Below are 18,692 nucleotides of genomic sequence, written 5' to 3' on the forward strand. Positions count from 1 at the left end.
CCAGCGTCATTAGCTCCAAGTGTAAATGTGGGCTGAGGAGAAAGACTGACTAGGGGAATCTCGGGGTTCCGCGTGATTGGGGGATACCCAGGGTAATCTGAGCTGTCCTTTAGCAACAACCAGTCAGCACCCAGGGTGGATTTTGAGGTTATTTTAAGTATGGAGTTATTTTTATAGAAGGGGAAATTTTATGTGAACGTCTATTTGTGTCTTCTTTTTTTATTCTTCTAAAGTCGCGTCTCTTTGGGAATTGGATTTGATTTTCATTATTTAATACCTCACTCTGGCCCACCTTCCCCACCAGACACTTCCTGTAAGCCTCGCCCTCCCGCCCCAGCCCAGACGCTCCCCGTGGAAGTGCGTTCTTGTAGCAGCTCGGGCCTCATCTCAGCCCTCGGTTTCCCCACACCGCCAGTCTCCACCTGGCCTCTGTCTCGTTCTTGGGATTTTCTGCTGTCCTCGTTTATGTCTGTCCACATGTCAGTGTGTTAAAACCCCGGCGGGTTCCGTTTCTCCTTTTTCCCTTCTGGATTTTAAATAAATATTTAAAACTGAGGCAATGGAATGATGCATCTGTGGCTGTGTGCTTCTTTGAACAGCCCAAAGGGAGGTTTCCAGCCAGGCTGGGGCGGGGGAGGAGGGGACAGAAGGTGCTCAGGGGATGCCCTGTTTATGCTGCTTCCCCCGAAGGAGGCAGGCAGGGGGAGAGATGGCGTGGGGTGAATGCGGGGGTGAGTACTGGTGGTCCAGGTCCCACGGGGTATTCACTTATTTTTTTTAAATTTTTTAAAAATATTTTATTTCTTTCTGAGAGAGGGAGACAGCATGAACAGGGGAGGGTCAGAGAGAGAGAGGGAGACACAGAATCAGAAGCAGGCTCCAGGCTCTGAGCTGTCAGCACAGAGCCCGACATGGGGCTCGAACCCACAAACCGTGAGGTCGTGACCTGAGCCAAAGTCGGACGCTTAACCGACTGAGCCACGCAGGCGCCCCAAGGGGTATTCGTTTCTTAGGGTCGCTGTAACAGTTCCGCCAGCCTGGAGGCTTAGAGAGGCAGAAATGCATTCTCTCCTGGCTCTTGAGGCTGGAAATCTCAGTGGTGGCAGTGCCCTCACGCTAGGCGAGGCTCCTTACCCTGACCAGTGTGTGGTGGCCCCAGGCTTCTCTCGGCTTCTGGCTGCAGCACTGTGGTCTCTGCCTCGTTAGTCACGTGGCATTACTTCTCCCGTGTGTCTCCACACATCTTTTTTACATTTTAATTATTTTTAATGTTTACTTATTTTTTGAGAGACAGAGAGACAGAGCATGAACAGGGAAAGGGCAGCGAGAGAGGGAGACACAGGATCGGAAGCAGGCTCCAGGCTCTGAGCGGTCAGCACAGAGCCCAACGAGGGGCTAAAACCCACAAACTGCGAGATCATGAACTGAGCTGCAGTCAGATGCTTAACCGACTGAGCCACCCAGGTGCTCTCCCCACCCCACCACCACACATCTTTTTATAAGGATACCAGTCAGACTGGACGAGTTCATCTTCACTTGGTTACATCTGCAAAGACCCTATTTCCAGGGAAGGCCACATTCACAGGTAATAAGGTGAGGACTTCAATGCATCTTCTTGGGGGACACAATTCAACCCATGGCACATAGGGAGGAGGTATATCGAAGTTACCATGAGGAATTCTTTCCTTTTTCCCACCATAGTAACGTGCACATTAGACTTATCATTCATGACATTCAGTACATTCACAGTGCTGTGCCAACATCACCACTATCAAGTTCCAGAACATTCTCATCACCCTAAAAGGAAACTCCATGCTTATGAAACAGTCATTCACCATTCCCCTCTGCCTGAGTCCCTGGAAAACCACCATCTGCTTTCTGACTCTGCTTACTGTGGATAATTCATATAAATGGAATCATATTTCATATAAACAGAATCTTGTTTTGCAGATGGTCAGTCCCTTTAATGTCACTTTCCTCCCACAGAAAGCTTACTTTCTCTCTCTTTTTTTAAATGTTTATTATTTATTTATTTTATTATTTTTTTTGAGAGACAGAGTAAGAGTGGGGATGGGCAGAGAGAGGGAGACACAGAATCCGAAGCAGGCTCCAGGCTCTGAGCTGTTGGCACATAACCTGACTTGGGGCTCAAACCCACAAACCATGAGATCGTGACCTGAGCTGAAGTTGGACGTTTAACTGACTGAGCCACCCAGGTGCCCCAAAAGCTCACCTTCTGTGGTTGACTTCTCTCATGTAGCATGATTTCAAGGTTCACCTTTGTGGTATATGTATCCATACAGTACTTCATTCCATTTTATGCCTCACTAATAGACTACTGTCTGGATATACCACAGTTTGATTCTCCGCTCCTCCACTGAGGGACATCTGGGTTCTTCCCATCTTTTGGCCCTTGTGGACATGCTTCAATACAAGCATTTCTTACCTATGCTAGAGAGATGCCACAATATCACCTGCCTTGGAGGAAGCGAGTAAGCATCTGAGAGATGGCTGGGCTTAGCAACTAAATAGACAGGACCACCCAGGTTAATTTGAATTTCAGATAAACAGCAGTTATTTTTTAATATTATTTAAGTTTATTTATTTATTTATTTATTTATTTATTTATTTATTTATTTATCTTGAGAGAGATAGAGACAGTGTGAGCTGGGGAAGGGCAGACAGAGAGGAGGAGAGAGAGAATTCCAGCCAGAATCCCAGAGAATCTGTGCCAGCACAGAGCCCGATGTGGGGCTCAAACTCACAAAGCCAAGAGATCATGCCCTGAGCTGAAACCAAGAGTTGGACACTCAACCGACTGAGCCACCCAGGTGCCCCAACAATATTTTTTTTTTAGCATATCTGGGACATATTAGGACATAGCTATACCCCACAGGACCCGGAACCCTGATCTCCTGACTCCTGGTTCATAATTCCTTTCTTGGCTTGTTCTCCCACCCTGGGAGCTTGAATGAATCAGAGATTTTCTGCCCTTCTCACCCAGGAGAAAGAACAAAGCACAGGCAGTTGAATTCATATCCGGGATTTTATGTTTTAAAGCCTTGCTGTTTCTAGGTCATCAGGGTCTCCTCCCCACCCCCCTCCCCGACTCCAGACAGGGAGCACCGGATGCTGCTCCTTCGCTGTGGCTCCAAGAATCCTGTCTGCAGAGCCCAGGATTCATGGGCTGGAAGGGCTTAGAGACCCTCACACCCCAGACACCCTGTCATAGGGTTCCACAGAAGGTAACTACAGCCAGGGAAGTGCCCGAGGTCACCTGCTGAGGCCAACACAGAGCTCTGATTCAAATCCAAGACTGCTGACAGGTGTGGCGGGGGGGGGGGGGTGTTGCTCAGCGTGGCCCCCTGGGATTAGCAGAAACAGCAGCCCCTGGGAGTTGGTTACAGAGGCACATCTTCAGCCCCGATCCCAAACTACCAAATCACAGACTCCCAGGGTCCCAGCAGTCCAGGTTTTAAACAAGCCTCCCTGAGATACAAATCAGAACCACACTGAGATGCCACCTCCAGCCAGTCAGAGTGGCTAAAACAAACAAATCAGGAGACTCTAGATGCTGGTGAGAATGTGGAAAAACGGGCACCCTCCTACACTGTTGGTGGGAATGCAAACTGGTGCAGCCCCTCTGGAAAACTGTGGAGGTTCCTCAAAAAAGGAACAGTAGAACTCCCTAAGACCCAGCAATAGCGCTGCTAGGAATTTACCCAAGGGATACAGGAGTGCTGATGCATAGGGGCACATGTACCCCAATGTTCACAGCAGCACTCTCAACAATAGCTAAATCATGGAAAGAACCTAAGTGTCCATCAACAGATGAATGGATCAAGAAGATGTGGTTTATCTAAACAACGGAACACTCCCTGGCAATGAGAAAGAATGAAATCTGGCCATGTGTAGCAACATGGATGGAGTTCGAGAGCGTTATGCTGAGAGAAATAAGTCAGGCAGAGAAGGACAGACATCATATGATTTCACTTGTATGTGGATTTTGAGGAACTTAACAGATGATCATAGGGGAAGGGAAGGGAAAAAAAAGTTACAAACAGAGAAAGGGGAAAACCATAAGAGACTCTTAAATACAGAGAACAAACTGAGGGTCAATAGGTAGGAAAAATGGGTGATAGGCATTGAGGAAGGCACTTGTTGGGATGGGCGCTGGGTGTTCTATGTAAGTGATGAATCACGGGAATCTATCTCCAAAGCCAAGAGCACACTGTATACACTGTATGTTAGCTAACTTGACAATAAATTATTTTAAAAATAAATAAGTAAAAATCAATAAATCAATAAGCAAGCAAGCCTCCCTGGAGATTCTAGTGAGTGTTCAAGTCCCAAGAATTGAGGCCCTACATTATTTCCTGAATCTAGAAAATAGTTTTCCAAAATAGGAAACAAACAAACAAACCTGGAAATAAGAATATTCTTTTCATTTCTCTGACCAAACATTAATCAAGAATGACACGGAATGGGCTACTTCTTGAACCGTTTCCTAAGGTCCACCACCTATGGTCGCCCCGAGAGTCTTCCCCGCTGTTTGAGCTGACTTCCGTTTCTGCAGATGGGAAGGTCCAGTCACGCTGGTGTCCGCCGGCCCCTGCGAGGCCGGGGGACGGGTCTTGTCCTCCACTGTGGCCACAGAGGCCAGCATGCCTGAGGCACTCACACCTGCTCAGCAAGGCTCGCTGGACCATCTTCCTGACACGCGTGTCTCGGCCGCACCTTCCCTGTATGAAGCCATGTGTGGGCATTGCAGTTACAGAGACAGTCTGGGCAGGATGTCTGGGGGTGGGGTGGGGTGAGTGGGCTCTGGGTCCAGTGGAGGCCGCTGGAGGTGTTGGACCTTGTGTGCTGGGGGCAAAAGGCCAGACTGGGGAGCGGTGGTTGGGGAGGGCATGGCTGATGCAATCCCAGCACAGGGAGGCTTGTCAGGAGGTGATGCTCTGTATTAATCAAGGTTTCTAGAGAAACAAAACCAGTAGTGTGTGTGTGTGTGCGTGAAAAGATTTTTAAAAATATATTTAGAGAGAATGCGTGCATGTGTGTGAGTGGGGGAGGGCAAGGGAGAGAAAGAGAGACAGAGAGAGAGAAAGAATCTCAGCATGGAGCCCGACACGAGGCTTGGAGCCCAATACGGGGCTTGATCCCATGACCCTGGGATCATAACCTGAGCTGAACTCGAGAGCTGGATGCTCAACCTACTGAGCCACCCAGGCACCCCTGTGAAGAGATTTATCATAAGGAATTGGCTCACATGATTATGATTGTTGGCGAGCCCAGGATCTGCAGAGTGAGTTGGCCAATTCAAGACCCAGGCGAGCCGATGGTGTCATCCCAGCATAAAGGCTGGCAGGCTGGAGAGCCAGGAGGAAACAGTTTCAGTTCATGTCCAGAGGCCAGAAAGGACTGAGGTCGGTCTCCACCAGTCAGGCAGGAGAAGTTCTCTCTTACCCAGACTCTTAATTCTATTCAGGCCTTCAACCGATTAGGTGAGGCCCACCAACACTTGGGGGAGGGGCAATCTGGTTTACTCAGGCTACACCCATTCAAATGTTAATCTCATCTAAAAACACCCTAATAGATACGCCCAGAATATTTGACTAACTATCTAGGTACCGCAGGGCCCAGTTAACTTGACACATAAAGTGAACCATCCCAAGCTGGTGCTGATAGAGGATGAATAAAGGTTTGCCAGGTGACGGAAGGCACTGGAAGGACAGGGAACAGCAGCTGCCAAGGCTTGGAAGCAAAGGCCGTACTGCATATTTGGGGGTGCTCCCCGGTAGGCGGTGGGAGCCCCAGGGCTGGGAGTAGCGCCAGCCACAAGGTGCACAGGAGAGCAGGGTGTGCGCCTGTTGGTCAGGCTGGGTTGGAGCTGCAGGGGGCGCTGTGGAGCCATCCAGGAGGCAGCCGGCTGAGCAGGGGGACAGGAAAGCGCTCTGTGCTGTGGTCAGAGCTCCAAGGCGTCAGCAGCATCTGCGTGAAGACACGGAGGGGGTGAGAGAGTCAGGGAGAAGGGCCAGAGGGAAGAGAAGGGCTGGGTGAGGACTGTGACATTCCTGACTCTCAGCCCGGCCTCCAGGAGGGCCTCTGTGACCCGGCCAGCGAGGCCTCTGAAGCCAGGCCAGCTCCTTCCCAGCAGGGCCAGGTAGGAGATTGCTGAGGACACAAAGGCAGCTCTTCCGGGGCCGGCAGCACCTACAGTTCCCTGTCTCCCGTTGCACAACCAAGTGTCAGGAAGCAGCCAGAGTGGACTTCCCACGTTGGGCCAATTCCCCCCTCCCCCCAAACATTGTTTGCTCTGTCCACAATGAATCAAGCCCAGCCATGGAAAGTTCCCTTCCACCAATGACCAGCTGCCCCGTGCTGGGAAAAGAAGGAAGGAATGAGGAGAAGCTGGGACCGGAATCCATCAGCCAGCCAGGGCCATGGCCTTGGGCTGGCCATGCCTTTTCTCTGGGCCTCAGTTTCTCCCTCTGCAAAATGGGGGTGATATGCCCTTCTCTGCTTGCTAGCCACAGACAGAGCTATTATCTGTAATAAGTAGGGTAAGTCATCTGGAACCGAATGATATTCAACTGCTCTAAAAAAATGCACTTGCATACGGTTCAACCCAATAACAGCACCTTTCAAAATAATGGCGGCTGCGTTTTCTTGCACACTGACCATGAATGGGAGCCCTGTGGAGTGTGACACGTTTTCATCTCATGCACAGCTCTCCTGAGAAATGTGTGACGACGCTAGCCCTTCAGATGAGGGAAGCTAAGTCCAAAGGGGTTACATAAATTGTCCAAGATGACAAAGCAGGGTCTGAACTTGAGCAAGTCTTTTTGAGTGTGTCCTCAGCCCGAACGCAACGTTCCGAATTAGGATCATTTGCTCTGCCAATGTATTCTCCGTGGCTGTTCATGTAGAACAGCGATCATGACCTGAGCCAAAATCAAGAGCGGGACTCTTAACCGACTGAGGCACCCAGGCGCCCCCTGGAAAGATTTCTGTAATGCAAGAGTCTGTCTTTTCTCCCTACCCCAGCTCGTCATTACACTGATGGTAGTGGTTATTATGACTGACAGACTCTTAGAACCAAGTTTGTCTCAGATGACAAGCATTTGACAAATGCGAGCTGATTTAATCCTCTTAACGACTTGATAAAGTAGCAACTCTCACTCTCCGAATTTTACAGATGGGAAAATTGAGGCACAGAGAGGTTAAGTGCCTGGCTCGAGGTCACACAGTAGCAAGTGGTCAAGCCAGGACAATACTTCCCCACCATCCCGCATGGCCCTGATTGCTTTTCTATTTCCTGCCAAACTTCTCCGGACATGATACCCGGGCCAGATGGAGGGGCAGGGCAGGGAGGGCTGTCCAGACCCTCCATCCATAGAGGTACTAATCCATCCTTGACATGTAAGAAGATGGAGAAAAGTATACTGTGTCAGGGGGTGTGTTGGCTGTGCTTGAAGGAACTACTTGGAGAGTAACTCCTCCTGGGGTGGGGGGCGGGTGGCAGAGAGACTCCCAAGGCACCTGGGCAATGGTGAGGACCACTCACTTCCATTTACTCACCGTTAGAGAAGCATTCATCTCCATGCTACTTGCAAAACATCTGGCCACCAAATGTAATTCAAAGATAGGGTACAAGGGGGAAGAATTGCCCCCCTGGGGTCTGAAGTGTTGGTGGCGAAGAAGGATGTTTAGGGCTATGGGTCATTCTCTGACAGTTCTAGGTACAGGATCCCGCTTGACAGAGATGCTGTGTGTGTGTGTGTGTGTGTGTGTGTGTGTGTGATATGCGAGGTCCTATAGCTCTGGGGTCTGTGCAAAAGCCCTGACATTCCAGGGTAATGGTGGTGATGTCCCCACAGAACAGGCAGCTTCTCTTTGACATAAGCAGGATGGGGCGCCTGGGCGGCTCAGTCGGTTAAGCGCCCAACTTCAGCTCAGGTCATGATCTCACAGTTCATGAGTTCAAGCCCCGCGTTGGGCTCTGTGCTGACGGCTCTGCTGCAGCCTCTGACCGCCCTCCCTAGGTGGTCACCCCCGCCCCTCCCATCTTCCCTCCTGCAGACAGAGGGAGCTTTCTGAAGGGCAAATCTGACTATTCCTCTCCCACCCTACTTAAAATCTTTCCATTCCTGTTGACACCCCGTCACTCCCGCGCCATCTCGTAGGGGCCTCCTGGTCCTTTATGCGCCCCATGCCCTCCTCTCACCTCCGCTCTTCCTTGCCAACGAGCTCCAATCCTTTTCTCAAGGCTCAGATTAGAGCCATGCAAGTTCAGAACACTCAGTGAGCTGGCAAGGAAAGAAGAAAGAAAAAGGGATTTTCACTTCTGACAAGGGTTCGGAGAAAAGGACTCGTCTGTGCGTTTCCAAATTGGCATCACATTAAACAGCGTTAGTGTTTTTTGTCTTCTCTGTTTGGGGAGAGAGTTGTGGTTTTTTTTTTTTTAATCAACTTAATTGAGGTATAATTGGCATACAATAAAACGCACACATTTTAGGTTTACGGTTCAATGAGTTTTCACAAACGTGCATTATGAGCGTAACCACCCCTGCGGTGGAAATGTGGAACAGTGCCGCCTGCTTCAGAAAGTGCTCGGACAACCTCTGGCAGCCTGACTGCCCTCCTTGCCTTGGGCAACCGCAGATCTGATTTCTACCATTATAGATTAGTTTGGGCTATTCTAGAACCTTCTACAAATGGAACTATACAGTTTGTGCTTTCTTAAGTCTGGCTTCTTTCACTCAGCATAATGTTTTTGAGATTCATTCGTGTTGTCTTACGAATCAGTAGTTCGTTCCTTTTTATTGCGAAGTAATGTTCCATTTACAAAAATGCCACAATGTGTTTTTCCATTTTCCTGATGACGGGCATTTGAACCGTTTCTAGTTTTTGGCTATTTTGAATAACAGTGTGGGTTTGTACGTGACATGTTTCTCCTTCTCTTGAATGCTATGGTAATTTTAGAAGGCGATTTGGTCACTTGTGACACTTATCAGAGAGAACATCACAATGTGAAGTGCTATGGGCAATTATAGCTCAATAACGCTGGACAAATGAAACAAAATGCCATAAGTATAAAGAGAGGACATCATTACGTATGTTGGAATCTAGGAAGCAGACAAAGGGTATGCGTCCATTAAAATGTTGACCACGAACTACACTGAAACATGAAAAATGACTTGAAATATAGGAGATGAACAAGAACATAGAATTGTAAGCATGTCATCATAAGACTTTTTGGACATATTCATTCATAGGGATAACGATCTGACGTTGGCAGGTAAAAATGCAAGCAGGTAGTGGAAATTCTCATTCTGCAGAGATGACCACTGGCCAGGGTTGGGGACCAACTGGTGAAAAGAGACGCCCACCTCCCTGCTCACATGGCAGGGGGGTGGAGACTGCATGGACATCATTTCTTGTTTTAGATGTTGGAAGAGAGTTCAGGTAATAACCACGTTTACTGGAAATAGACATATAACTTAGATGCCGCCTTCATTTGGAAACATCCCTTCCTCCAAGGCTGGGTTGCCCAAGACCATCCTCCCCACCCCCCACCCCCATCCCTGGACTTTTGCTCGTCCACAGTGGTTACCACACTCAGTTGGAATAGAATCCATGTTTTGCCCTCTCCCCAACCCTTGACCCCTCTCCCACCCCACTCCCCACACCCACCCCACCTAGCCTGGGAACCCTCTGAATCGCCATCTGCATTTGATTCATGGTTGGGTCTCCCTCAAAGTCTGAATGCTCAGTGGGACACGAATTGGGTAAAAACATAAGAGCTTTTAAAACAAAACAAAACAAAACAAAACAAAACAAAACAAAACAAAACAAAACCCGAACCTAAGAGGTTGCTTAGAGGCTTCTCTATTGAAATCTACCGTGTTTGACAACACCGCTCCGGCCCACACCCACCTTGGCTTTGAATAGGCGGACGTTGGGCTCCTGGTAATGCTTCTAGGTCAGGGCTCTCAATTATACCCAGGCTTGGAGGCTTCAGCCACAGCCGGCTTTGGGGGAAGGAGGGAACAGTTTGTGCCAGGCGTTTCGCAAGCATCACCTGACTTGTCACCAGGGGGCTCCAGGACTCCACCCACAGCTGGATATAAAGGTGACTGTACCCTCCAGCCATCAGTCCTGCCTGACTCCAGTGCCTCTCCCTGTAGGCATGGCGCTGTCCTGGGCCCTGGCTGTCCTGAGCCTCCTTCCTCTGCTGGCAGCCCAGAGCCCCGAGTGTGGCAACCTCACGGCGAAGCACATCACCAATGCCACCCTGGACCAGGTGCGTGTCCGGGGCCCCGAGCGCCGCGGGCAGCTGCCTCCCTCCCTGGGCTTCCCTTTCTCCTGCTGGCTCGCGGTCAGCCCCCTTCCCCCGCCTCCCCTACTCTGCCCTTTTCTCTCCTGCATCCTGGGGTGACATTCTGACCAGCCTCTGGGGGCATTCTTCCACTTCCAAGCCTTACTGCAAGGTCCCTCAGAGGGGACATTCTGTACTGCGGGGAGGGGCCATCCGGTGGCTGGGGGAGGTGCCTGAACCTCAGAGTGACCTCCCGCGTGTCCGCTCCTCGCCGGGGGCCCCAGTCTCCCCATGTGCAAAAGGGAGGGAGAGATCTGCCCCACTGACCCCGGAGGGATTCGGCCCTTGGCCGCCATCATCGCCTCCTGGCTTCTCCCCAGCTCTCTGGCAAGTGGTTTTACATCGGCTCGGCCCTCCGCAACCAAGAGTTCAACCAGTCGGCTAGGACAATCCAGGCGGCCTTCTTTTACTTTGACATCAACTCTACAGAGGACACAATACTGCTCAGGGAGTACCTAACCATGTGAGACCTCCCATGTGCTAGCCAGCCCCCCGCCCCAGGATCCTGCTCCGAGCTCCAAGCTCTGAGCTGCAGCTGCAGCTGCAGGGAAGTCCCTCCCGTCTCCTGGTCTCAGCCTTCTCGCACATGGAATGGGGAGGGTGGGTTCTAATCGCCACCAATTCCTGCCCCTCGATGGCGGTGGCCATTGACTGTCCACTTCTCCGTGACGGTCTTCTTGTTTTACTCCCCTCTTCATCTGTTAGAGGGAGCCAGTGCGTCTACAACACCAGCTTCTTGAGTGTGCACCGGGAGAACGGGAGCCTGTCTAAGCACGGTGAGGGCCAGCCCACCAGTGGGGGCGTGTGGGTGGGCCCGCTGAAAGAGGAGGTGCTGGGGCTAAGGCCGGGAAGGCTGTAGGCACAGAGAACACAGGGCAGGCCCACTTCCCACACCTCTGAGGTCCTGGGTCTGCACACTGCAGTAATCCCAAATAGCCACCGACATATGTGAGTTCTGTGCCAGGAACGGAATTGACACACTTAATCCTCACGAGCAACCTTAGGAGGACATTACAGTGATCAGATGAGGAAACAGAGAAACAGAGATGTCCAGCAATTTCCCTGAAGTCACACAGCCTGTCATTAGAACTAGGATTCAAGCCCAAGGCGGGCTGTGGTCCTGCCTCTCTCAACCACTCTTTCTCCTCCCGGATGAGGGTGGCAGTCTGTGTCAGGCACACAGTGACTCACTCATATCCCCACCATCACCCCAGAGAGGGCACCTAGTAGGAGCCTGCAAATGCCAATGGAATTAAACCAACAGCACTTAGCAGCCCTGAGGCTCCTGTCTGAGCCTCACTTTCCTCACCTGGAAAATGGGGAGAAAGGCCCATTTCTGAGTGCCACATCATAGCACAGGGCCGGGAGCACAGTTGGACTAGGGGCACGTGGCCCTGGTAAACCCGTGACCTTCACTCATCACCGTGTGGCACGGGCACCCCTGGGGCTCCTTGCCTACGACTGGGAACCTCTGTGCTGTGTGGTCTCACCCAGAGGTCTTCCCCTCCAGAGTTCGGCAAAGAACAATTTGGCTACCTGCTGCTCACCAAGGACCCCAAGACCTTCATGCTTGCCTTCTCCCCGAAAGACGAGCAGAACATGGGGCTGTCCTTCTACAGTAGGCATCCCTCAAACTTCCTCCACCCTGCCCAGGACTCCCTTCCCCTGCGGCCGGGCCCCGGCTCCCCCGCCCTCCCCGGCTTCCCAGCCAGGCCCCGGCATGCTCACGCAGCACCCCCCCCCGTCACTCCCGCCTGCAGCTGACAAGCCACAAGCGACCCAGGAGCAAATGAATGGGTTCCATGAAGCCATCACGTGCATGGGCTTACAGAAGTCGGAAATCGTGTACACTGATGAGAAACAGGTGAACGCAGGGAGGACCAGGCCGTGCCCACCCTCGGGGTGACCCCGCCTTGGGCAGCCCCAGGGGCCCAGAGGGGATGAGCTGCCGGCCCAGGCTGTGCAGCGAGATAAGACCTCCCACTATGAACGGCTGAGCTTCCCGGAGGCCCACGGGACAAGGGCCCAGGAGGGAAAACTCACTGTGAAACGGAGGGGGTGTGGGAGGGGCTTGGAAAGGAGGGGCACGGCGGACACACGGGTGGCCGTGGAACATGACAGAGCAACACTCAAGGGTAACGATCGCTGACAACTGCGGGCCACACCCCAGACTTCAAATACCCGTGGGTGGGGAGTGGGTATTGTGGCTTCCAGCACCACCCAAACTGCCCCATGTCCAGGACCACCGGCCTGACTTTTGCCATCGCTGAGAAGTTCCTATAAAATCATCTCCTTCACACTTTCCTTTCAACCTGTATCCAGGGAGAGGCTCCGCTCACTCTGGTCCTGTGCAGTAATATCTGAAACGCACAGGGCTGATGAGCTGGTGACACTTTTTTTTGGATATACTTGAACTGCTTTCAGGGATTATTGAAATAAAAACGTCTCTGCTTGCCGCCTGAGGTCGTCTCCGGTGGTCACGGTGGCTGGCGTAAACCATCTCCGCTCCCTGCTCCTGGGAGCCGCTGGGAAGGACTGGGTTCACAGGCACCAGCTGGTCCCCTGGCCCGCTCCCTGCTTACCCCCCTCTCCCATCTACCGGCCAGGGACCTTGGACGGGCCCCATGGCCACCCTGAACCTTGCTTACATCATCTGCCCAATGATTGTGAGGAACCCAGAGCAACACAAGGGCTTGGCAAGTCCTGGGTAAAAGCCAAGCTGTCCTAAGGGCTTGAGGCCCCGTGCCCAGGTGAAGACGTTGAGCCTCAGAGAGGGAAATGCCTTGCCCAAGGTCACCCAGCGAGGAGGCGGCAGAGCCTGAGCTGGTGCCGCGGTCCAAGTTCTTCCCCCCGCCCCCCAAGAGCCCTGCGCTCATCCCACCACGATGCTCCCTCTGTCTTCCAGGATATGTGTGGGCCTCTGGAGAAACAGCACAAGGAAGAAAAAGAAAAGCAGAAGGAAAACGAGGGGTCATCGGATGACAGAGCATTGGGTTAGGAGCTCAGGGACTCTGGGGCCCTTCCTCAGCCCGAGGCCCGCCCTTTGTACCTCAGGTCTTTGTCTCAGCGGCATCAATAAAGCTTCTGCATTTGAAGCAGGCAGCTTGTCCTTCGCTCATTCAGTCACTCACTCACACGTGTGGAAGACTGGCCTGAGCTGAGCCCTGGCTCCTCCCCAGGTCAGCCCCTGCCCTTCTGCTTGGAAGAGCCCCCTGCTGAAATACCCGGCACAGGCTGGAAGATGACAGGCACCCAGCGCAGGAAGGGGGAGGTTCCTCCTGTGGCAGAAATCTGGGAAGGCCTCCTGGAGGGGGCATCTGAGCCAGTCTAGAAAGATTTGGAGCTCACAACCCCTGCTGTTCCAGCTGTCAGCTAAGGATCCGAGAGGGTGCGGCTTGAGAAACACGGAGGCAGGAGGCCCTGGTAGTTCAGGTGAACGGGGGCGGTGAGGAGCCCGGCGCGGGGTACCAAGCATGAGGGACCTCACCTTAGACATCACCCTGGCCACCTGGGGAGCCCAGGTGGGAGGGGCTGGACTGGAGGCAGGCAGACTCTGGCAGAGGCTGCGGGGAGCATGCTGGCAGTAGGAGGGGTCCTGGGGGGGGGCAGGACGGAGAGACGCAGAGACCTTGGGGCCAGGCCAGAGCGCCTGTGTCTCCACGAGGCACCCTCACAGGGCCCGCCTGACGCCCACAGGGATATAACGAGGGGTGCGGTTGGCCCCTAGAGACCGGCCAACCTGCAAATATGTTTGGAGCCCTCGAGATGTGGCCACGTCCAAGGCAGGCCCACTTCGGGGCACAAAAGTACTGAGCACCCAAGCGGGGAGTCCAGCCACCTTCCAGACCCGACGGCTTCGTGATTCAAGGCCACGTGAGGGAAGCAGACCCACTTAGTGGCGGAAAACCTGGGGCCGCGTAACCTCAGGCAATTCCATGAGCGGGTGGCCCAAGCCGTGGGGAGTGTCGCGGCCATGACCTTGGCGCCCGATGCCCAGCCCTGCGGCGATTGTACTGCCCCCTCCCGGGCGCCACCCTGCAAAGACCCAAGACCCCAGCACCCTTGGCTCAAAGCAGGAGCCACGCCGCACCCGGGGCACTGAGGCGGGGGATACCTCCCTGGGCCCCTGCCGCTGTGCCCTTGGCTCCCCGCTCCCTTCCTCGTACCCCTGGAACAGCCTCTTGGCATCCAGGAGGCTCAGAGCCTACAGGAAATGTTCCCTTCTCGGCTAACTGCCATTGTCAAGTCCGCTGAGAAGGATCAGCTGGAAAATGAAACAGAAACGGTCCCGGAGGGCAGGGAGGAGCACGCGGAAGGTGAGGGAGATGGAGAGCGAGCCACGGGTAGCAGGAGTCGGGGAGATAAGCTCCTGCAGGTTAGGAAGAAGAGAACAGCAAAGAAAATGGATTTCAGAGTCAGGCATCATGAGGCTGGGCAGATAGCCCATGGGGACCTCGGCCTCTCATCCACGAAGGAGGCCCATGGTGGGGGTAATACTTAGCTCAAGAATCGGCATTCAGGGGCGCCTGGGTGGCTCACTTGGTGAAGCGTCCGACTTCGGCTCAGGTCATGATCTCATGGTTCGTGGGTTCAAGCCCCACGTCAGGATCTGTGCTGACAGCTCAGAGCCTGGAGCCTGCTTCGGATTCTGTCTCCCTTGCTCTCTGCCCCTCCCCCACTCACACTCTGTCTCTTAAAAAAAAATTGGCATCTAGTGGGTGCTCAGGAAATGGTGGCTGATATTTGCTACTAAAAGGCGCACTGGAAAGGAGAGTCTATTCTGGCCCCAGTAAGAAGGGGTTTGGCCGGACAGCCTCTCCAGTCAACAGGGTAGGGTCCGGAGACAGGCATAGGGAGAAAGCTGGAGAAACAGTAGCCTCCAGAGGAAGGCGGGCAGGGTCTGGAAAACTGCATCCAATAGGCCCCCTGGGGGAAGGGCTTGGCTCGTCATCAAACCTTCCTCCCCGCAGAGCTGAGTTAAGAAACCACAAGTCGATGTCACACCACAGACGTGGGCGGCTTTGGGAATGTTTTTTTTTTCCTTTTTTTTTTTTTTTAAAAGATCAATATTCATTCTTCTTCATTTCCCCTTATAACGAAAATAGACTTTTAAATGCCTCAAATATACAAATATCACTGATGCATACACATTCCAGAAAGGCTGAGGTTCACGCTGCTACAAGGTAGGAGCAAGAGACAGGCTGGCCTCCAGACCAGGGCCTGGCAGGGGCTAGGCCGCCAGCCAGATTCCACAGGGGTCCCGGGGACAGCGCTGGGGCTCTGGGGATGAGGTACAGAGAGGGACCATGGTGCACAGCTTCCTGGGCCCCCCTGTGCGTGTCCCCTTCCCAGCGGGCCGGTGGGAAAGTCCTCTCCAGAGGAGCTGGGCATATGTTATCCTGGGGGCCCGACATCTTGACATTTTGATGGTGTCAAAGAGCCCAGCTGGTCACCAGTCAGCAGGAGGAAATTCCCAGAGATGCCCACGCTGGAGGGGCTGGTCACAGGCGAGGAGACAGGTTCGTACCAGAGACTCCGGCCCTATGCCTTCTTATCTGGCCTTGTAGGTTGGATCTAAGAGCAGGGAAGCTCAGTAAAAAAAAAAAAAAAAAAAAAAAAAAAAAAATCTGTCCATCTGTATATAAAATACATATTATTAGCCAGAGGTGGGCAGTGCAGGGCCAGCAGACCCCGAGATTGCCTCCGGGCAGAAGGTGGCCTCGGGCTCTGGGGCTGGTCCCCGGGCAAGTTCCTTCTCACGATGCCCAGGCCCGCACCCCAGTGCTCGGGAGGGGACTGCGGGGACCCGCAGGCCTGGCTCCAGCCGAGTCCTGGCCTGGGGGACAGAGCAGGCAGCCCGTCCACCTGTCCCCCCCCCCCCCCCCGTCCGTGTCTGAGTCTCCAGAGCCAAGTCAGAAGAGGCAGGAGCCCCTGAGGCTCCGGGCCTGGCGCAGGTCGGCCGACAGGGAGCGGCTCATGTGTTTGGTGGTGGAGCGGATGCTCTCGGCGGCCCGCACGGCTCGATTCAGGGCCTTGTTGAGCTCTTCCAAGTCCGCCAGGTCCAGCTGGACGGAGTGCCGGTGCCCCCGGGCCGGCCGGGGGGAGGCTGCGGGGGGCCACTCGGCGGCGGCTGCTTGGGGGGAGGAAGCTGAGGTAGGTCCCGGAGGCGCATAGTACCTGAGGAGAGAGGAGCCTGCGGTCACTCAGCACGGAGAGGGCTGGGCAGCTGGTGTCTTATTCGTTCCGTGGGCACCGTGACACGGGTCTTACGGGCGGGCGAAGAGAAGCTCGAGAAGCTCAGTGAGGCAGGGGGCCCGGCGGCAAATCCTAGCCATCCCGGGCGGCTTCCCCTCTCAAGGGCTCTTCTCCCACCTGAAAGAGCCACACTTAGCTCCCTCCCAGGAGAGATCCGATAAGAAAAGTGGGGTGAAAAGCTCTGGGGGCTGCCTGGCCGCTCTAAGTGCTTCTGCACACGTCAGCCCAGAGCCAGAGCGCTGGAAGGGGCGGTGCCGGACTCACACCCAGAGCTAATCAGCACCAAGTAAGGCCAATACACATCACCTGACCCGAATGAACAGGCTTCTTGAATCCAGTTCCTTCCTCTGGGGACCGACAGGCGTAACCACTGGGTTTACACACATCCCTACCGTTTAGTAATCTGATGACCAGCTAGCTTGGCCTGAAAGCCGTCCAAAACTCCCTCGGAGGCAGAAGCTACAACGGTCCCCCACCTCCTGGCCAAAACCCAAAACAGAAAACCCTCCCGGCTAGAAAGCCTTTGGCGCGGTGGCTATAAGGCATCTGGCCAGCAGGTGGCAGCACCGGCCCATAAACTTTCTAAAGGGCACCCTGTCATTGAGCATGCTCAGTCCTGCTGCGGGCAGAGGGAGCCTCTTCAGGGCATCATCAGCCCAAATTCTAGTAGCATCTAGAGCCATGCTCCCTTACAGGCGACGGGGGCGGGATGCACCTGGCTCCTCTGCCCCCACCAAGTGCTAGCCCCCACAGCGACTCTGGCCGCCTGCTGCCCACCGACACAGGCTTTTGGTGACACGCCACCCGAGAAGGCTCCCAACCAACTCCTTTTACACTGAGGGAAACCGAGGCACGGAACTAGCCAGGCACAGGACAAGAAGACAAGTCTCCTGATTTCAGAGCCCAGGGTTTTCCCCCCTGCACAATCAATCCTGTCCTGTTGAAGCCACCTTTATGCATTTTTTCTTTTTTGCCAATGACCGCGGTGTGCAGTCGCGCTCTCTGCCATGATGGCAACGCTGTGACCCGCACGACAAATTCCACAAACGCCTCGCGGGCGTCTGGCCACGTGCCTCACTTAATCCTCTCGTAACTAACCGTGCGTGGTGGAGACCATTACCCCATTTCACAGATGAGAAAATGGAGGCTCAGAGAGGAAGCAGCTTTACCAAGGCCACGGTGCCAGTAAGTGGCAGACAGGGATCGAGTGTAGCTTGGACTCTAACCCTGAACTGCTTCTGCCTCAACTGCTATGTCTTGTCTCTCTTGCCAGAGTTTATATCCAAATCCAGGTTAAAAAGCGCTCATTCTACCCTATGCCTGCCCAGTAGTCCTCAAAACTCCGGGCCGCAGAAACAAGGACAGTCTGAGAAACGGGCACAGCCCAGAGGGGCCTAAGGACCCATGACATGAGAATGTGGCATCCTGGATGGGATCCCAGGCCAAGAAAAGACCTTCCGGTAAAAACGGAAGAAACCCATGGGGCGCCTGGGTGGCTCAGTTGATTGAACGACTGACTTCGCCTCATGTCACGATCTCATGGTTCAGGAGTTCGAGCCCACATCCGGCTCACTGCTGTCAGGCCCTCTGTCCCCCTCTCTCTCTGCCCCCTCCTCACTAGTGCTCCCTCTCAAACATAAAAATAAACCTTTAAAAAACTGAAGAAACCTGCATAATCTATGGACTTTAGTTAATAACAATGTATTAATATTGATTCACTAACTGTACAAAAGTATCATATTAGAGTAAGATGTTAGTGACCGGGGAAGCTCTGTGTGTGTGCGTGTGTGTGTGTGTGGGCAAGTGTGTGTGTGTGTGTGGGGGGGGGAGAGGTATGGGAACTCTCTTTACTGTTTGCTCCATTTCTCTATGCATCTAAAACTGTTCTAAAAAATAAAGCCCAGGGCACCTGGGTGGCTCAGTCAGTTGAACATCTAATGCTGAATTTCGGCTCAGGTCATGATCTCACCAATCGGGAGCTCAAGCCCCGTGTCAGGCTCTGTGCTGACAGCACAAAACCTGCTTGGAATTCTCTCTCTCTTCTTCTCTCTCTGCC

At 53.5% G+C, this 18,692-nt stretch overlaps 2 protein-coding genes across 9 annotated transcripts in view; one reads left to right on the plus strand and one right to left on the minus strand.

Moving 5' to 3' along the window:
* The first annotated feature begins 10,170 nt into the window (after nucleotides 1–10,170).
* Nucleotides 10,171–13,481, plus strand: ORM1 (orosomucoid 1). The gene is made up of 6 exons (XM_039240273.1): nucleotides 10,171–10,306; nucleotides 10,702–10,844; nucleotides 11,087–11,157; nucleotides 11,892–11,999; nucleotides 12,142–12,245; nucleotides 13,287–13,481. The coding sequence occupies exons 1-6, from the start codon at nucleotides 10,193–10,195 to the stop codon at nucleotides 13,377–13,379; spliced, it is 633 nt and encodes a 210-aa protein (XP_039096204.1). The 5' UTR covers nucleotides 10,171–10,192; the 3' UTR covers nucleotides 13,380–13,481.
* Nucleotides 13,482–15,464: 1,983 nt separating this feature from the next.
* The window catches only part of AKNA (AT-hook transcription factor), a 50,785-nt gene continuing 47,557 nt past the window's right edge, over nucleotides 15,465–18,692 (minus strand). For all 8 annotated transcript variants that reach the window (XM_039239640.1, XM_039239672.1, XM_039239632.1 and 5 more), the window contains one exon: nucleotides 15,465–16,558. In XM_039239640.1, the coding sequence (XP_039095571.1) occupies nucleotides 16,294–16,558 (265 nt within the window). In that variant the 3' untranslated portion in view covers nucleotides 15,465–16,293. The remainder of the gene's footprint in view (nucleotides 16,559–18,692) is intronic.

Source organism: Hyaena hyaena, unplaced genomic scaffold (genome assembly GCF_003009895.1).
Source record: "Hyaena hyaena isolate Hyena2069 unplaced genomic scaffold, ASM300989v1 scaffold_6, whole genome shotgun sequence".
In the NCBI taxonomy this organism is placed as follows: domain Eukaryota; kingdom Metazoa; phylum Chordata; class Mammalia; order Carnivora; family Hyaenidae; genus Hyaena; species Hyaena hyaena.

Coding starts and splice junctions, on each gene's coding strand:
- ORM1 (XM_039240273.1), top strand. CDS start 10,193: ATGGCGCTGTCCTGGGCCCTGGCTGTCCTGAGCCTCCTTCCTCTGCTG. Junction 11,158..11,891: donor CGGGAGCCTGTCTAAGCACG/GTGAGGGCCAGC, acceptor CTTCCCCTCCAG/AGTTCGGCAAAGAACAATTT. Junction 12,000..12,141: donor CATGGGGCTGTCCTTCTACA/GTAGGCATCCCT, acceptor TCCCGCCTGCAG/CTGACAAGCCACAAGCGACC.